The 12,719-nt window shown below is 50.0% G+C and overlaps 1 protein-coding gene across 1 annotated transcript in view; it reads right to left on the bottom strand.

Annotated features, from left to right (window-relative positions):
• The window catches only part of Pnpla1 (patatin like phospholipase domain containing 1), a 43,566-nt gene that overhangs the window by 20,533 nt on the left and 10,314 nt on the right, over positions 1-12,719 (bottom strand). Inside the window, exon 2 of the mRNA XM_045156087.1 lies at positions 426-658. Within this exon, the coding sequence (XP_045012022.1) occupies positions 426-658 (233 nt within the window). The remainder of the gene's footprint in view (positions 1-425; positions 659-12,719) is intronic.

Genomic DNA, 12,719 nt, shown 5'->3' with positions numbered 1-12,719 from the left:
TCAATCTTTTATCAAAGCCCACTAGGAGAGAGGGGTACCCAGGAGGATTCTGGGGCACTCTCCCCAGATAATTCTGACAATAGGGACATACTGGTACCAGGCCGGGGGACTCTGAAGGATCTATGGGACACTGAGGGTCTTTGTGGACCCCTGAGGAGTCCCAGGTATCGCCCAGAGGCCCTGCAGGATGGAGGAGAAGGACTGAGCCCTGGAGCCACGGTGTCACAGCATCCAGGCTGGTGGCCAAGTTGGTCTTGGGCTTCCATTTGCCATCAGGTCTGGCTCTTCCGCTGGCATGGAGCAATGCCAAAAAAGGAAGGGAGGGGAGGGCCAGGGAGTCCGAGAAGGGACGAGAGGGAGGAGGCAGGTCCCGGTGGAGCCCGTCCCCTGCTCCCCGGGCCGCGGCTCGGCCAGGCGGCACTTGCCTCGATGAGCTCCTCCTTGGACGTGAACTCCGAGACCACCACGTTCTCGCCGTCGGTGAGGCGGGTGAGGCTCACGTGCAGCTTCCCGCTGGTGAACTTGTAGGAGTCCTCGGGCAGCACCTGGTACAGAAACCGACGCATCATCTGCACCATCTTGCATGACGGGGAGAAGGGTCCCAGGAAGGATTTCTTCACCTCAGCCAGACCCACGTTGAGGACACGGAGGTATTCGTCTGCGGGGGGCGGGGGGAGGGAAGTGGCATCAGACAGGGCCCAGTGGCAAGAGAGGGACACAGTGAGTTCACCCCGTCATCACGCACCCTACAGGGTGAGAGCCGTCATCTTGGGCTTGAGCCAGGCACTGAAGGAGGAAGGCCCCAGCTCCTGAGGGCACACAGCTGGGTGGCTTCCATGGCAGTATGGGGAGCCAGATGTCCTGTTCTTTGGCCGGAAGTGGCCACACGACATCAGCTTTCAACGCATGGCTCATCAGTTAGGGCATTTGCCTCCAAAAGCTAACAACCAGAGTTTCATTCCCCAGTACTCACATAAAGGCAGATGCACAAAGTGGCACACGCAACTGGAGTTCATCTGTAGTGGCTAGAGGCCCTGGCACACCCATTCTTTCTGTCTGTCTCTCTTCTATTTCTCTCTCTGCACACACACACACACATATATATTTGAGAGAGAGAAAGGGGGGTGGGAGAGAGAATGGGCACACCAGGACCTCCAGCCACTGCAAACTCCAGATGCATGTGCCCCCTTGAGCATCTGGCTTACATGGGTCCTGGAGAGTCAAACTGGGATCCTTTGGTGTTGCAGGCAAACACCTCAACTGCTAAGCCATCTCTTCAGCCCTAAATTTTTTAAAATTATTTATTTTTGAGAGAGAGAGAGAAAGAATGGGTGCTCCGGGTCCTTAGCCACTGCGAATGAACTCCAGACGCATGCACCCCCTTATGCACATGTGTGACATTGCGTGCTTGTGTTGCTGTGTGTCTGGCTATGTGGGACCTGGAGATTCCAACATGAGTTCTTAGGGTTCTCAGGCAAGCACCTTAACTGCTGAGCCATCTCTCCAGACCTGAAAATATATTTAAAGAAACCTTTCATCTCAATGGCTAAAAGGGCACCTTCTCACTGCAAAATAGCTTTCTCCACCTTCCTGTCCCCACACCTGAGGGTCCACCACGGAACCTTCCAGTGAGGCTAGACTAGGCAGCCAGGGAGCCCCAGGGACACCCCTATACCCGCCTCCATGGCACTGCGGCTGCAGGCACCTGCTCCCACACACCACGTTCTTGGAGGTGGAATGCAAGATGCCTGTGAAAACATAGATGTGGTTGAAGGTCGTTGCCAAGTGCCCGGGGACTTTTGCTGAGTGGCTGCCTCCTAGTTGGAAGGAGGGGGCCGGCCTGGGGGCATTGGCGAGGAGATGAGCTTGATCTTCATTGGCTGCATCTTTTGTTTGGCCCCTGGTACGATCCTGAGAGCGAGGAGACCCTGAAGCAGGGAGCCTCGCCCGGTGTTGGGATGCGTTGCGCAAGGGCTGGGAGAGGAGACCATGACTTCCTAAGAGGGGGGTCAGGCAGTTAGGGTGGCCTCTGCAAGTAATAAAAAGAAAGGCAGGAAGCTCTGCCCTCACAATCCGTACTTGCTAGAGATCAAAGGATGATGTGACTTCTCATCTCGTCCCTCCTTCCCTAGACCTGTTTTTCCAGAGGCAGAGAGAGAAAGAGAGAGGAAGAGAATGGGTGTGCCAGGGCTTCCAGCCACTGCAGACAAACTCCAGGTACATGCACCCCCTTGTGTATCTGGCTTACGTGGGTCCTGGAGAATCGAACCAGGATCCTTTGGCTTTGCAGGCAAGCACCTTCTCTCCAGCCCTTCCCCCTCCACCGCTTAAATATGAATATAACACATCTCAATTGAAAAATCTGCTTAAAGTTCAGTCATGTAATGGCAAGGACTGGTGGTGGCAAGCTCTCTGCCTCAGGAGTTAAACAAGTACTTCTGAGAAGCTCTGTCTGATCTTATCAAAAGGGTCCATGCGTGAGCAGAAAGGGTTGAGCCCTTCTGGCTTTGAGAGTCTAACGTCCTGATGAGTGTCTTGCATATCCAGGAAGCAATCACCATGTGCCTTTCTTCCCTGTTCATAAACTGAGTGCTTGCTTGACGTGCAGAGAGGTTAAATGATTTGCTCAAACTCTCTCAACAATTGGAGGACAGACCAAAACCAAGAAGGGTTTATTTACACTGACATAACCTTGGAGATGGGCAGGCTAGGCTAGGCTAGGCTAGGCTAGGCTAGGGCGCTTAGAGATCATTGTACCCATGTGGAAATTGAAGCAGAGAAAACTGTCCATGGTAGACAGCTAGGCACTGGTTCTGTTTATGGTTTTGTTGTTTGTTTTTTCTTTTATTCACTCCCAACCCAACTTTGAGGTTTCCCTGCTCGTGGGGCGGAGTGGGCCTGGGTTGCTATGGTGATGGCTCTCTCACCAGCATTCAGGTCACATGTGCATGGGAGCAGTGGGGACCCAGAGCAGCCGGGCATCTCAGCTGTGTGCTCCGGGCTGGAAGGCCCTGTGGTTTCAATTACGCCAGCTTTACGGTGCACACAGATAAGTGCAAGCAGGGATTCCCGCGCCAGGAGAGCTGAGCAATATTACAGACCAGCTGGGGGCTGGAGAGATGGCTGAGCGGTCAAGATGCTTGCCAACAAAGCCAAAGGACCAAGGTTCGCTTCCCCAGTACCTACATAAAGACAGATGCACAAGGAGGCACATGTGTCTGTGTTTGCAGAGGCTAGAGGCCCTGGCGCACCAGTTCTCTCTCTAAATTTTATATATATATAGTCAGCTGGAATAGGTGAAACAGAGAGTGGAACCAGGGTAGGGACACACTATTTGGGGGATTTTTTTTTTTTTTTTTTTTTTTTGGCAGAGGCTGATGCCCTCCCTGAAAAAAAAATTTTTTTTTGAGACCAAGTCTTGTATAGCCCAGATTAGCCTTGAACTTGAACTCACTATGTAGCCAAGGATGACTTTGAACTCCTGATTCCCCTGCCTATATGTCTCTGATGCTGAAATTATATATGTAAGAGTTGCTTGGGGAATTCTATTTTTTTTATTTGTGAGTGTGTGTGTGTCTTTGCATGAGCGTTGTGCGCGCAATGGCACGTGCTCACTTGAGGTCAGAGGACAACCTTGGGGTATCCGTCATCTTCTCCGTCCTCTTTGACACGGGGTCTCTTGCTGCTGCTACAAACGAATGAATGCCAGTCTGGCACATTGGGGTCACAGATGCATGCACCATTTTGCCTGGGTACTGGGAAGGATTAAACTAGGGTCCACAGGCTTTGCAAACAGGTGCCTTTAATCACTGAGTCCTCCCCCCACCTCCCCCTCCCCCTTGTTTTGAGAATTCTTGTTTGCTTGGGAAATTTGTAAAGAGAGTTTCAGTGTTGCCGAGGTCAGTGACCTTTGCCAGGGCGGGGGGGGGGGGGGGGGGCAGGCTCCTGCCACAGCATGTCCTTAGTTCCAGCCTGAGTCACCTGCTGATGATGCAACAGTACTCCTGCCACACAAGTCACACCTGCTCTGGGGGGGGGGGACTGCTTTAAAATGCTGATAAGAGCTGGGTGTGGCGGGGCGAGCTTGTAATCCCAGGCGCTGTGGAGGCAGAGGTGGGCAAGAGTTCAGGGCCAGCCCTGATTACATGAGGCCCTGTCTTTAAAGGCTCAAAGCAGGACTGGAGAGGTTGCTCAGCAGTTAATGGTGCTTGTTTGAAAATCTCCCAGCTTGGGTTTCATTCCCCAGGACCAGTGTAAAACCAGTTGCACAATATGGTGCATGCATCTGGAATTTGTTTGCAGGAGTAAGAGGCCCTGGTACACCTACCTATTCTCTCTCCTCTCTCTCTCTCTCTCCTTGCAAATAAATAATAAAATAACTTTAAAAAAACACTCAAAGCAGAGCTGGAGAGATGGCTTAGCGGTTAAGGCACTTGCTTGCGAAGGCTAAGGATCCATGTTCGACTCTCTAGATCCCACATAAACCAGACACACACAGGTGAGGCAAATGCAAGGTCACACATGCCCACTAGGTGGTACAAGCATCTAGAATTCGATTGTAGTGACTGAGGCCCTGGCATGCCAATTTTCTCTCTCTCTCTCTCTCTCTCTCTCTCTCTCTCTCTCTCTCTCTTGCTCTTCTTTTTTTTTAGATTTATTTTTATTTATTTATTTGAGATACAGAGAGAGAGTGAGAATGGGAACACCAGGGTCTCTAGCCAGTGCAAACAAACTCCAGATGCATGTGCCACCATGTGCATCTGGCTTATGTGGGACCTGGAGAATCAAATCTGGGTCGTTAGGCTTCGCAGGCATGTGACTTAACCACTAAGCCATCTCTCCAGCCCTCTTGCTCTTTCTAAAAAATAAAAAAAATTTAAAAAAATAAAAAAAACTCAAAGCAAAATAAAAATGCAGATAAGCAGAAAGAAAAAATATGTCTTAGAATACATCCATATATTAACATTTGGTCTGTTTACTTGGACACTGCATTTTAGTTTTATTTTTACTATACAGTCATGTTTTATTCCCTATTTATAACTTGTTTTTCCATACCTAATATACTGTGTCTTTGCCAATAAATTCTTGCTTATAGATTGATTTTGTGTATGTGTGTGTGTGTGTGTAGAGTTTGTATAATGTGTGTGCAGACACGTGTTCCCTGCATGCACGTGTGTGGGTGCCAGAGGAGAACACCTGGTGTCCTCTTTTGATTCATCCACCTGTTTCCTCACTCAACCCGGAGCTGCCATTTTTGTCATATTTTCAGTTGGCAGCGCCAGGTTCTCTGGGTTGCGGGATGGAGGTCATGCCATGCGTGGCCGTGCCTGGCTCTCACACAGGTGCCACAGAACCAGACTCACATGGCCTCGGGTCCTGCCGGGCCGTCCTGTTTGTGCAGCAAGAACCCTCAGCCACCAGTCCATCTTCTCAGCTCCTTTTAAAAAATATTATTTATTTGTAAGAGAAGACAGAGAGAGAGAGAATGAGTGTGCCAGGGCCTCCAGCTGCATGCGCCACCATGTGCATCTGGCTTATGTGTGTTCTGGGAAGTTGAGCCTGGCTCAGCCTCTAAGCCTTCTCTCCAGTCCTTTTTTTGGTTTTTGGAGGTAGGGTCTCACTCCAGCCCAGCCTGGCCAGGAACTCACTCTGTAGTTCCAGGCTGGCCTCAAACTCAAAGAGATCCTCCTACCTCAGCCTCCCAAGTGCTGGGATTAAAGTTGTGGTTTGGTTTGGTTTGGTTTTCCTGAGACAGAACCTCACAAAGCCCAGGCTTGCCTCCAACTCTTTATGTGGTTGAAACTGACCTTGAAATCACAAGGCTGACCTTGAAATCCCGATGATTCTGTGTCCACCTCTTGAGTGCTGGGATTACATGTGTGTACCTCCACATATGTGTAATGCCAATCTATAATTTACATTTTTACATGTGTATGTGTGTATGACATGTGTATCTATGCATGTTCGTATGTGTGTGGGTAATGCACGAATGTGTGTGAGTCCATGTGGAGGCCAGAGGCCCAGGGTCAAACAGTGAGTAAATGGATGGAGTTTTGCTTTTATGGCATGCATGTGTATGTGCAAGTGCACATGTGTGTATGCATGTACATGTGTGCACATGTGTGTGGATGCCAGAGGACAACCTTGGATGTTGTCCTCAAAACGTCATCCACCTCCTTTGAGATATGGTCTCTCAGTTGGCCTGGAGCTCACTAGCTAGAACGGCTAGCCAGAAAGCCCCCAGGATCCTCCTGCCTTGGCATCTGCTCTCCAGTGCTGGGTTACAAGTACACACCACTACACCTGGCATTTATGTGGGCGCTGGGGAGCAAACTGAGGTATTCATGCTTGGGAGGTAAGCATTTAACCGACTGAGTGATCTCGTCAACTCCGCATAATGTAATTTAAGAAACAGCCTGCGGGGCTGGAGAGATGGCGTAGTGGTTAAGGTGCTTGCCCGCAAAGCCCAAGAAGCTTGGTTCAATTCCCCAGCATCCACCTAAGCCAGATGCACAAGGTGGTACATGCATCTGGATTTCGTTTGCAGTGGCTGGAAGCCCTGGTGCCCCCATATTCTCTCTCCCCCTTTCCCTATCTCAAAATAAATGAATAAAAATAAAATATTAAAAAGAAAGAAAGAAGGAGCTTGTGAAAGTGTGGAAAGGCTGTGTTACTTGTCAGGCAGGGCACCAGTGAGGACTGGCATCACACCTAGTCAACTAAAAGTTTTTGTGTTTTGTTTTTATTTATTTCTTTGAGAGCGACAGGCAGACAGAGACTGAGGCAGGTCAATAAAGAATGGGCGCGCCAGGAGCCCCAGCCACTGCAAACGAAATCCAGATGCATGTGCAGCCTTGAACCAGGGTCCACAGGCTTCCCAGGCAAGCGCTTAACCACTAAGCCATCTCTCCAGCCCTGCCTAGTCAATTTAGAATGTCAATTTAAGGGGCCTTCAGACAGTATGGGGAAAAGAAGGGGCTAGAAAAATCACTGAAGGGGGGAGGGGTAATTTGACGTACATCTATCGTGCTTGTTTACAAGGGTAACGTGCACCCCATCACGAGAAGAATGATAGCCTCCGTCATTTTCACCCCAATTCATTTCAGTGGCTACAACCCGGTAGTTGCTTAATAAACATGAATGCACACATGAATAATGAATAAATAAATGAATTCCAGGAACTGAGGGGGGACGCTGAAGCCTACGGAGACGAGCATTCAAGATGACCCAGAGAGGTCAAACGGGGCTTTCTCCCCATTTTCCATACCACACAGAGTGGAACATCCTAGAAGGAGGGACCCTGAAGGCACACAATTGAAGCCACGAGGGATCCTGTTCTGGGAATGCCCAAATTAGGTCCGCGGTGCCGGCTGGATGGAAGATGGCAGGATGGGGCTGAGGGGTCCGACCGGCTCCCACGACTGGTAACCTAGCAACCGCCTCCAGCTCAGCCAATCACTGCAGCCCTGCGCCACGGATGCCGGCGCCAGGCGACCTCTCTCGGGAGGCGACGACGGGGCGCAGAGTCCTCCGAAAACCCTGGCAAGTCGCAGAATGGCCGCCTGGAGAGCCTGGGGGTTGTTCGGCTTCCACCAAGGTCCCAAACTGTAGCATTTCCCCGTGGGTCTATCTTGACGACGCGACTCTGATAATAATGATTATTATCATAATACTAATGCTTCACCCGTCCATAATCTGCTGATCGTCACAGTGGCGGCTAGCCCCTAGGGGACAGTGGCCCTGGTTTATGCATCGTTTTATTTCTATGCCACACACTGCAGGGGCATTGATGAAAAACAGTTTGGCCTGAAGCTGCGGAATGGCCAGTGGCATGTTCTCAGAGATGTGGTAGAGCGCTAACCAGGGAAGCGGCGCCCACAGCAAATCTACGGTGGGGGCTGGAGAGATGGGTCAGTGGTTAAGGCGCTTGTCTACAAAGTTTAACGACCCGGGGTTCAATTCCTCAGTGCCCATGTAAAACCAGATGCACAAAGTGGCTTATGCATCTGGCTTTTGCAGGAGCTGGAGGTCCTGGTACATCCATTCTCTCTGTCTGTCTCTCTTCTCACTATCTCTGCTTGCAAATAAATAAATATGAATAAATAATTTTTTAAAAAATAGGGCTGGAGAGATGGCTTAGGGGTTAAGCACTTGCTTGTGAAGCCTAAAGACCCCAGTTCGAGGCTCAATTCCCCAGTGCTCACGTAAGCCAGATGCACAGGGTGGTGCATGCATCTGGAATTTGTTTGCAGCGGCTGGAGGCCCTGGTGCGTCCCATTCTCTCTCTCTGCCTCTTTGTCTGTCTGTCTGTTGCTCTCATCATAAATAAATAAAAGTAAACAAAAAATTTGAAAAATGATAATAAAACAAAAATAGGGCTGGAGGAGATGGCTCGGTGGTTAAAGGCACTGGCTTACAAAGTCTGGTGGCCAGGTTTGATTCCCCAGTACACACATACAGCCCGGCACACAAAGTGGTGCATGTGGAGTTCGTTTGGAGCAAAAGGCCCTGGTGCGCCAATGCACATACATACTCTCCTCTCTCTCTCTCTCTCTGTGCAATAAATGAATAAACAAAATTTTTAAATACTGTCATTTCAGGCAGATATGAGTGGTGTGCATATCTGTGTTCATACGTATGTGGGGCATGAATGTGTGTACATGTGTACAAGAGTGTATACGTATGTGTGCATGTATGTGTGGAGATCAAAGGTAACATTAGATGTCACTCTTAATTAATGTCCAACTTAATTTTAATTTTTATTTATTTATTTTTGGTTTTTCGAGGTAGGGTCTCACTCTAGCCTAGGCTAGTCTCCTCCTGCCTCTGCCTCCCGAGTGCTGGGATTAAAGGCGTGTGTCACCACGCCCGGCTAACTTTTACATTTTTATTTAAAGACAGCGACAGAGAAAGAGGTGGGTAGAAATAGAGTGAGTATGGGCACACCGTAAACAAACCCCAGACACACGCACCACTTTGTGCATCTGGCTTTACATGAACATGAATACTGGGGGATAAAACCCTGCTTATCAGGCTTTGCAAGCAAGTGCCTTTAACTGCTGAGCCATTTGCAAGCAGAGAGAGAGAGAGAGAGAGAGAGAGAGAGAGAAGAGAGACAGAGAATGGGCGTGTTGCAAATGATCTTCACATGCGTCACTGTGCCTCTGGCTTTACATAGGAACTGGGGAAATGAACCAGGTTATTAGGCTTTGCAGGCAAGCATCTTAACCACGGAGCCATCTCTTCAGCCCTCCACCTTATTTTTTAATTTTAATTAATTTTTAATTTTAGAGAGAGGGTGTTGCAGTCCAGTTCTCATTGCTGGTAGAAATCACCCAACCAAGAGCAGCTTCTGGGAAAAAGAGTTTTATTTTGGCTTACAGGCTTGAGGGGAAGCTCCACGATGCCAGGGGAAATCGATGGCATGAGCAGAGGGTGGACATCACCCCCTGGCCAACATAAGGTGGACAATGGCAACAGGAGTGTGTGCCAAACACTGGCAAGGGGAAACTCTCTATAACACCCATAAGCCCACCCCCAACAATACACTTCCTCCAGGAGGCGTTAATTCCCAAATATCCATCATCTGGGAACGTAGCATTCAGAACACCTAACTTTATGGGGGACACCTGAATCAAACCACCACAGAGGGAGAACTGGCCCAGGGCTTCAGCCACTGCAATCGAACTCCAGACACTTGCGCCACCTAGTGTGTGACCTTGTGCTTGCCTCACCTTTTGTGTGTCCGGCTTACATGGGATCTGGAGAGTCGAACATGGGTCGTTAGGCTTCGCAGGCAAGCGCCTTCAGGGCTAAGCCATCTCTCCAGCCCCCTCCACCTTAGTTTTTTGAAACAAGGTCTCTTGTTGAATTTCGAACTCACTGACCTGGCTGGCCAGTTAGCCCAAGAGAGGCCCTGTGTCTGCTCCTCCGCCACTGGCGTCGCAGGTGTGTGCCGCCACGCCCGACTCCGACATGGTTGCTGGGGACGTGCACGCAGGTCCCCACACTTGTGGGGTGAGGACTTCACTAACTGAGCCATCTCCCCAGCCCCTAGGATTGACTTTTTTGTTTGGTTTTAATATTTTATATTTATTTAGTTATTTGACAGAGAAAGAGGGAGAGAGAGAGAGAATGGGCTCACCAGGGCCCTCAGCCACTGCAAAGGAACTCCAGGCGTGTGCACCCCCTTGTGCATCTGGCTAATGTGGGTCCTGGGGAATCGAACCTGGGTCCTTTGGCCTTGCAGGCAAACGCCTTAACCACTAAGCAATCCCTGCAGCCCTGCTTTGTTTTGTTTGAGGTAAGGTCTTGCTCCAGCCCAGGCTGGTCTGGAATTCACTGCATAGTCTCAGGCTGGCCTCAAACTCATGGCAATCCTCCTACCCCTGCCCCCAGAGTGCTGGGATTAAAGGCATGCGCCACCATGCCTGGCTGGAAAAGAGCTTTTGTGTTTTGTTTTTCGGGGTAGAGCCTCACTCTAGCTCAGGCTGACCTGGCATTCGCAGGCCCAGGCTGGCCTTGAACTCACATCGATCCTCCTACCTCCACCTCCTTACTGCTGGGATTAAAGGTATGCTGCGCCACCATATCCAGTGAGCCTCCATTTCGTAACTGGACCTGGGGCCTCCCAAAGTAAGACCTGTGTTCAGGTGAAGCCATGTGACTAAGTCCTGATGCGTGGTATGTGAGCTGATGGAGCCTGTGTCACCTCCAAGTCCTGCCCTGACAGGGAAAGGGTGTGTCCCGTTTCCCTTTTGTGACGAGCCAGGATGTGGACACCGCCCCCTTGGACTATGGGAGCCATGGTTCCCAAGTACACCTTGACGTGAAGGGATCTGGGGACACTGTGGAGGGCCAACACAGCCTTAGGGGACTCAGTAAGAAGGCCTCAGAGGCCAGAAAGCTCCAGAAGGCTCCTCTGTCTCACTTAGGCATCTGCCACCGCAATCAACACAACTCTACCCAACAGCCCCCCCCGGGTTTCCAGGAGCCTCCAGAGCTTTCACAACATGTCTGTGGGGGTGGCTCCCCGAGGGCTCCGTGGGAACGGGGAGGCAGGCGTCTTCTCCGTTGTGCAGCAGGTAAATTGAGGCTCGGGGGAAAGTCACATGCTGGCTCATGGGTTCTTGGGACCAAAGCGGAGGGGAGTGGAGAGAGAGTGGATATCGGGGTCAGACCAGCTTTGCTTTGACTCTTTCTGGGCTTCCTATTAACCCCCGCCCAGAAGGGCCGTGCCAGAGCACTGTGAGCAAGAGGGAGGGTTGTAAGCTACCTGCAGCTTTTGTTCTGTCTGGAGTTTTGTTCCCGGAGTCCAGAGCTGCCTTCCTGGGCAACACTCCTCCCGAAGGGTTCTGGACGCCGCAGCTTCCTGGGAGCAGCAGACCAAGGGGACATCAAGCCTTGAGCGCTGGGAGCAACCAGCACATCTAAGACAAGGCTGGAGAATGAAGAGAGGAAACCTGGGCCAAGTGAGGGACCAGCAGCATCCTTAGGGAGGGGACAGCCAGGGCAAAGGTACCGAGAGACACGACACATCCCGAGACCACAGCAGACAGAAAACGGACAGCTCCAGCAGGGAGGGGGTTAAGGAGATCTCTCGGTGGATAAAAGCTGGAGTGCCTGAGTCTGATCCCCAGACCTCACATAAAAAGCCAAAGCTGGATAAACCAGGCACGGTGGCGCACGCATTTAATCCCAGCGCTCAGGAGGCAGAGGTAGGAGGATCACCGTGAGTTCAAGGTCACCCTGAGACTACAGAGTGAATTCCAGGCCAGCCTGGACCAGAGTGAGACCCTACCTCCAAGAGCCAGAAAAGGGTTGGAGGGATGGCTTAGTGGTTAAGGCATTCGCCTGCCAAGCCAAAGGACCCAGGTTCCATTCCCCAGGGCCCACGTTAGCCAGATGCACAAGGGGGTGCATGTGTCTGGAGTTCATTTGCAGTGGCTGGAGGCCCATGTGTGCCCATTCTCTCTCTCTCTCCCTCTTTCTCTGTCAAATAAATAAGTAAAAATATTGTTTAAAAGAAAAACAGAAAAAGAAAAGCTAAAGCTGGGCTGGAGAGATTGCTCAGCAGTCAGTGGGTTCAATTCCTTAATACCTACATAAATCCAGATGCACAGAGTGGCTCAGGCATCTGGAATTCCTTTGCAGTGGCTGGAGGCCCTGGTGTGCCCATTCTCTCTGTCTGTGTCTCTTCTCTCTATCTCTCTCTGTGCTTGCAAATAAACAAATATTTTTTTTTTTTTTGTAAAAAAGAATATCACTCAGCCATAAGAAGAATGGAATGCTGGTCCATGCTACATCTTGGTGAACCTGGTGACTTCCTGCTGAGTAGAAGCCAAATACTCAAGATCACATATTATCTGACTCCTTATATTACGTATGCAGGACAGTTTCATCCAAAGAGACAGAGAATAGATTAGGGACTTGGGGGAATGGAGGAATTAAGTGACACTTGAGAAATAGAAAGTTCCTTTGGGGGAGATCCAATGTCCTAAGGGTGACTGTGGGTGTGTGTACACAGCCGAGAGCAACCCATAAATAAGTGAGGCGCATGTTGTATAAGTATATCCCAGTAAAGTTAAAGGTTTGCTTTCTCTCTTCCTTTCCTTCTTTAGTTTTCTTTTCTCTTCTTCTTCTCTCTTTCATTCATTCATTCTTTAAGATATTTTTTTAACTTTTTTTTTTTTTTTTTTTTTTTGCGAGACAGAGAAATA

Source organism: Jaculus jaculus, chromosome 8 (assembly GCF_020740685.1).
Source record: "Jaculus jaculus isolate mJacJac1 chromosome 8, mJacJac1.mat.Y.cur, whole genome shotgun sequence".
Lineage (NCBI taxonomy): Eukaryota > Metazoa > Chordata > Mammalia > Rodentia > Dipodidae > Jaculus > Jaculus jaculus.
Note: the sequence above shows the minus strand (reverse complement) of the source record. Positions and strands in the feature narration are given on the sequence as shown.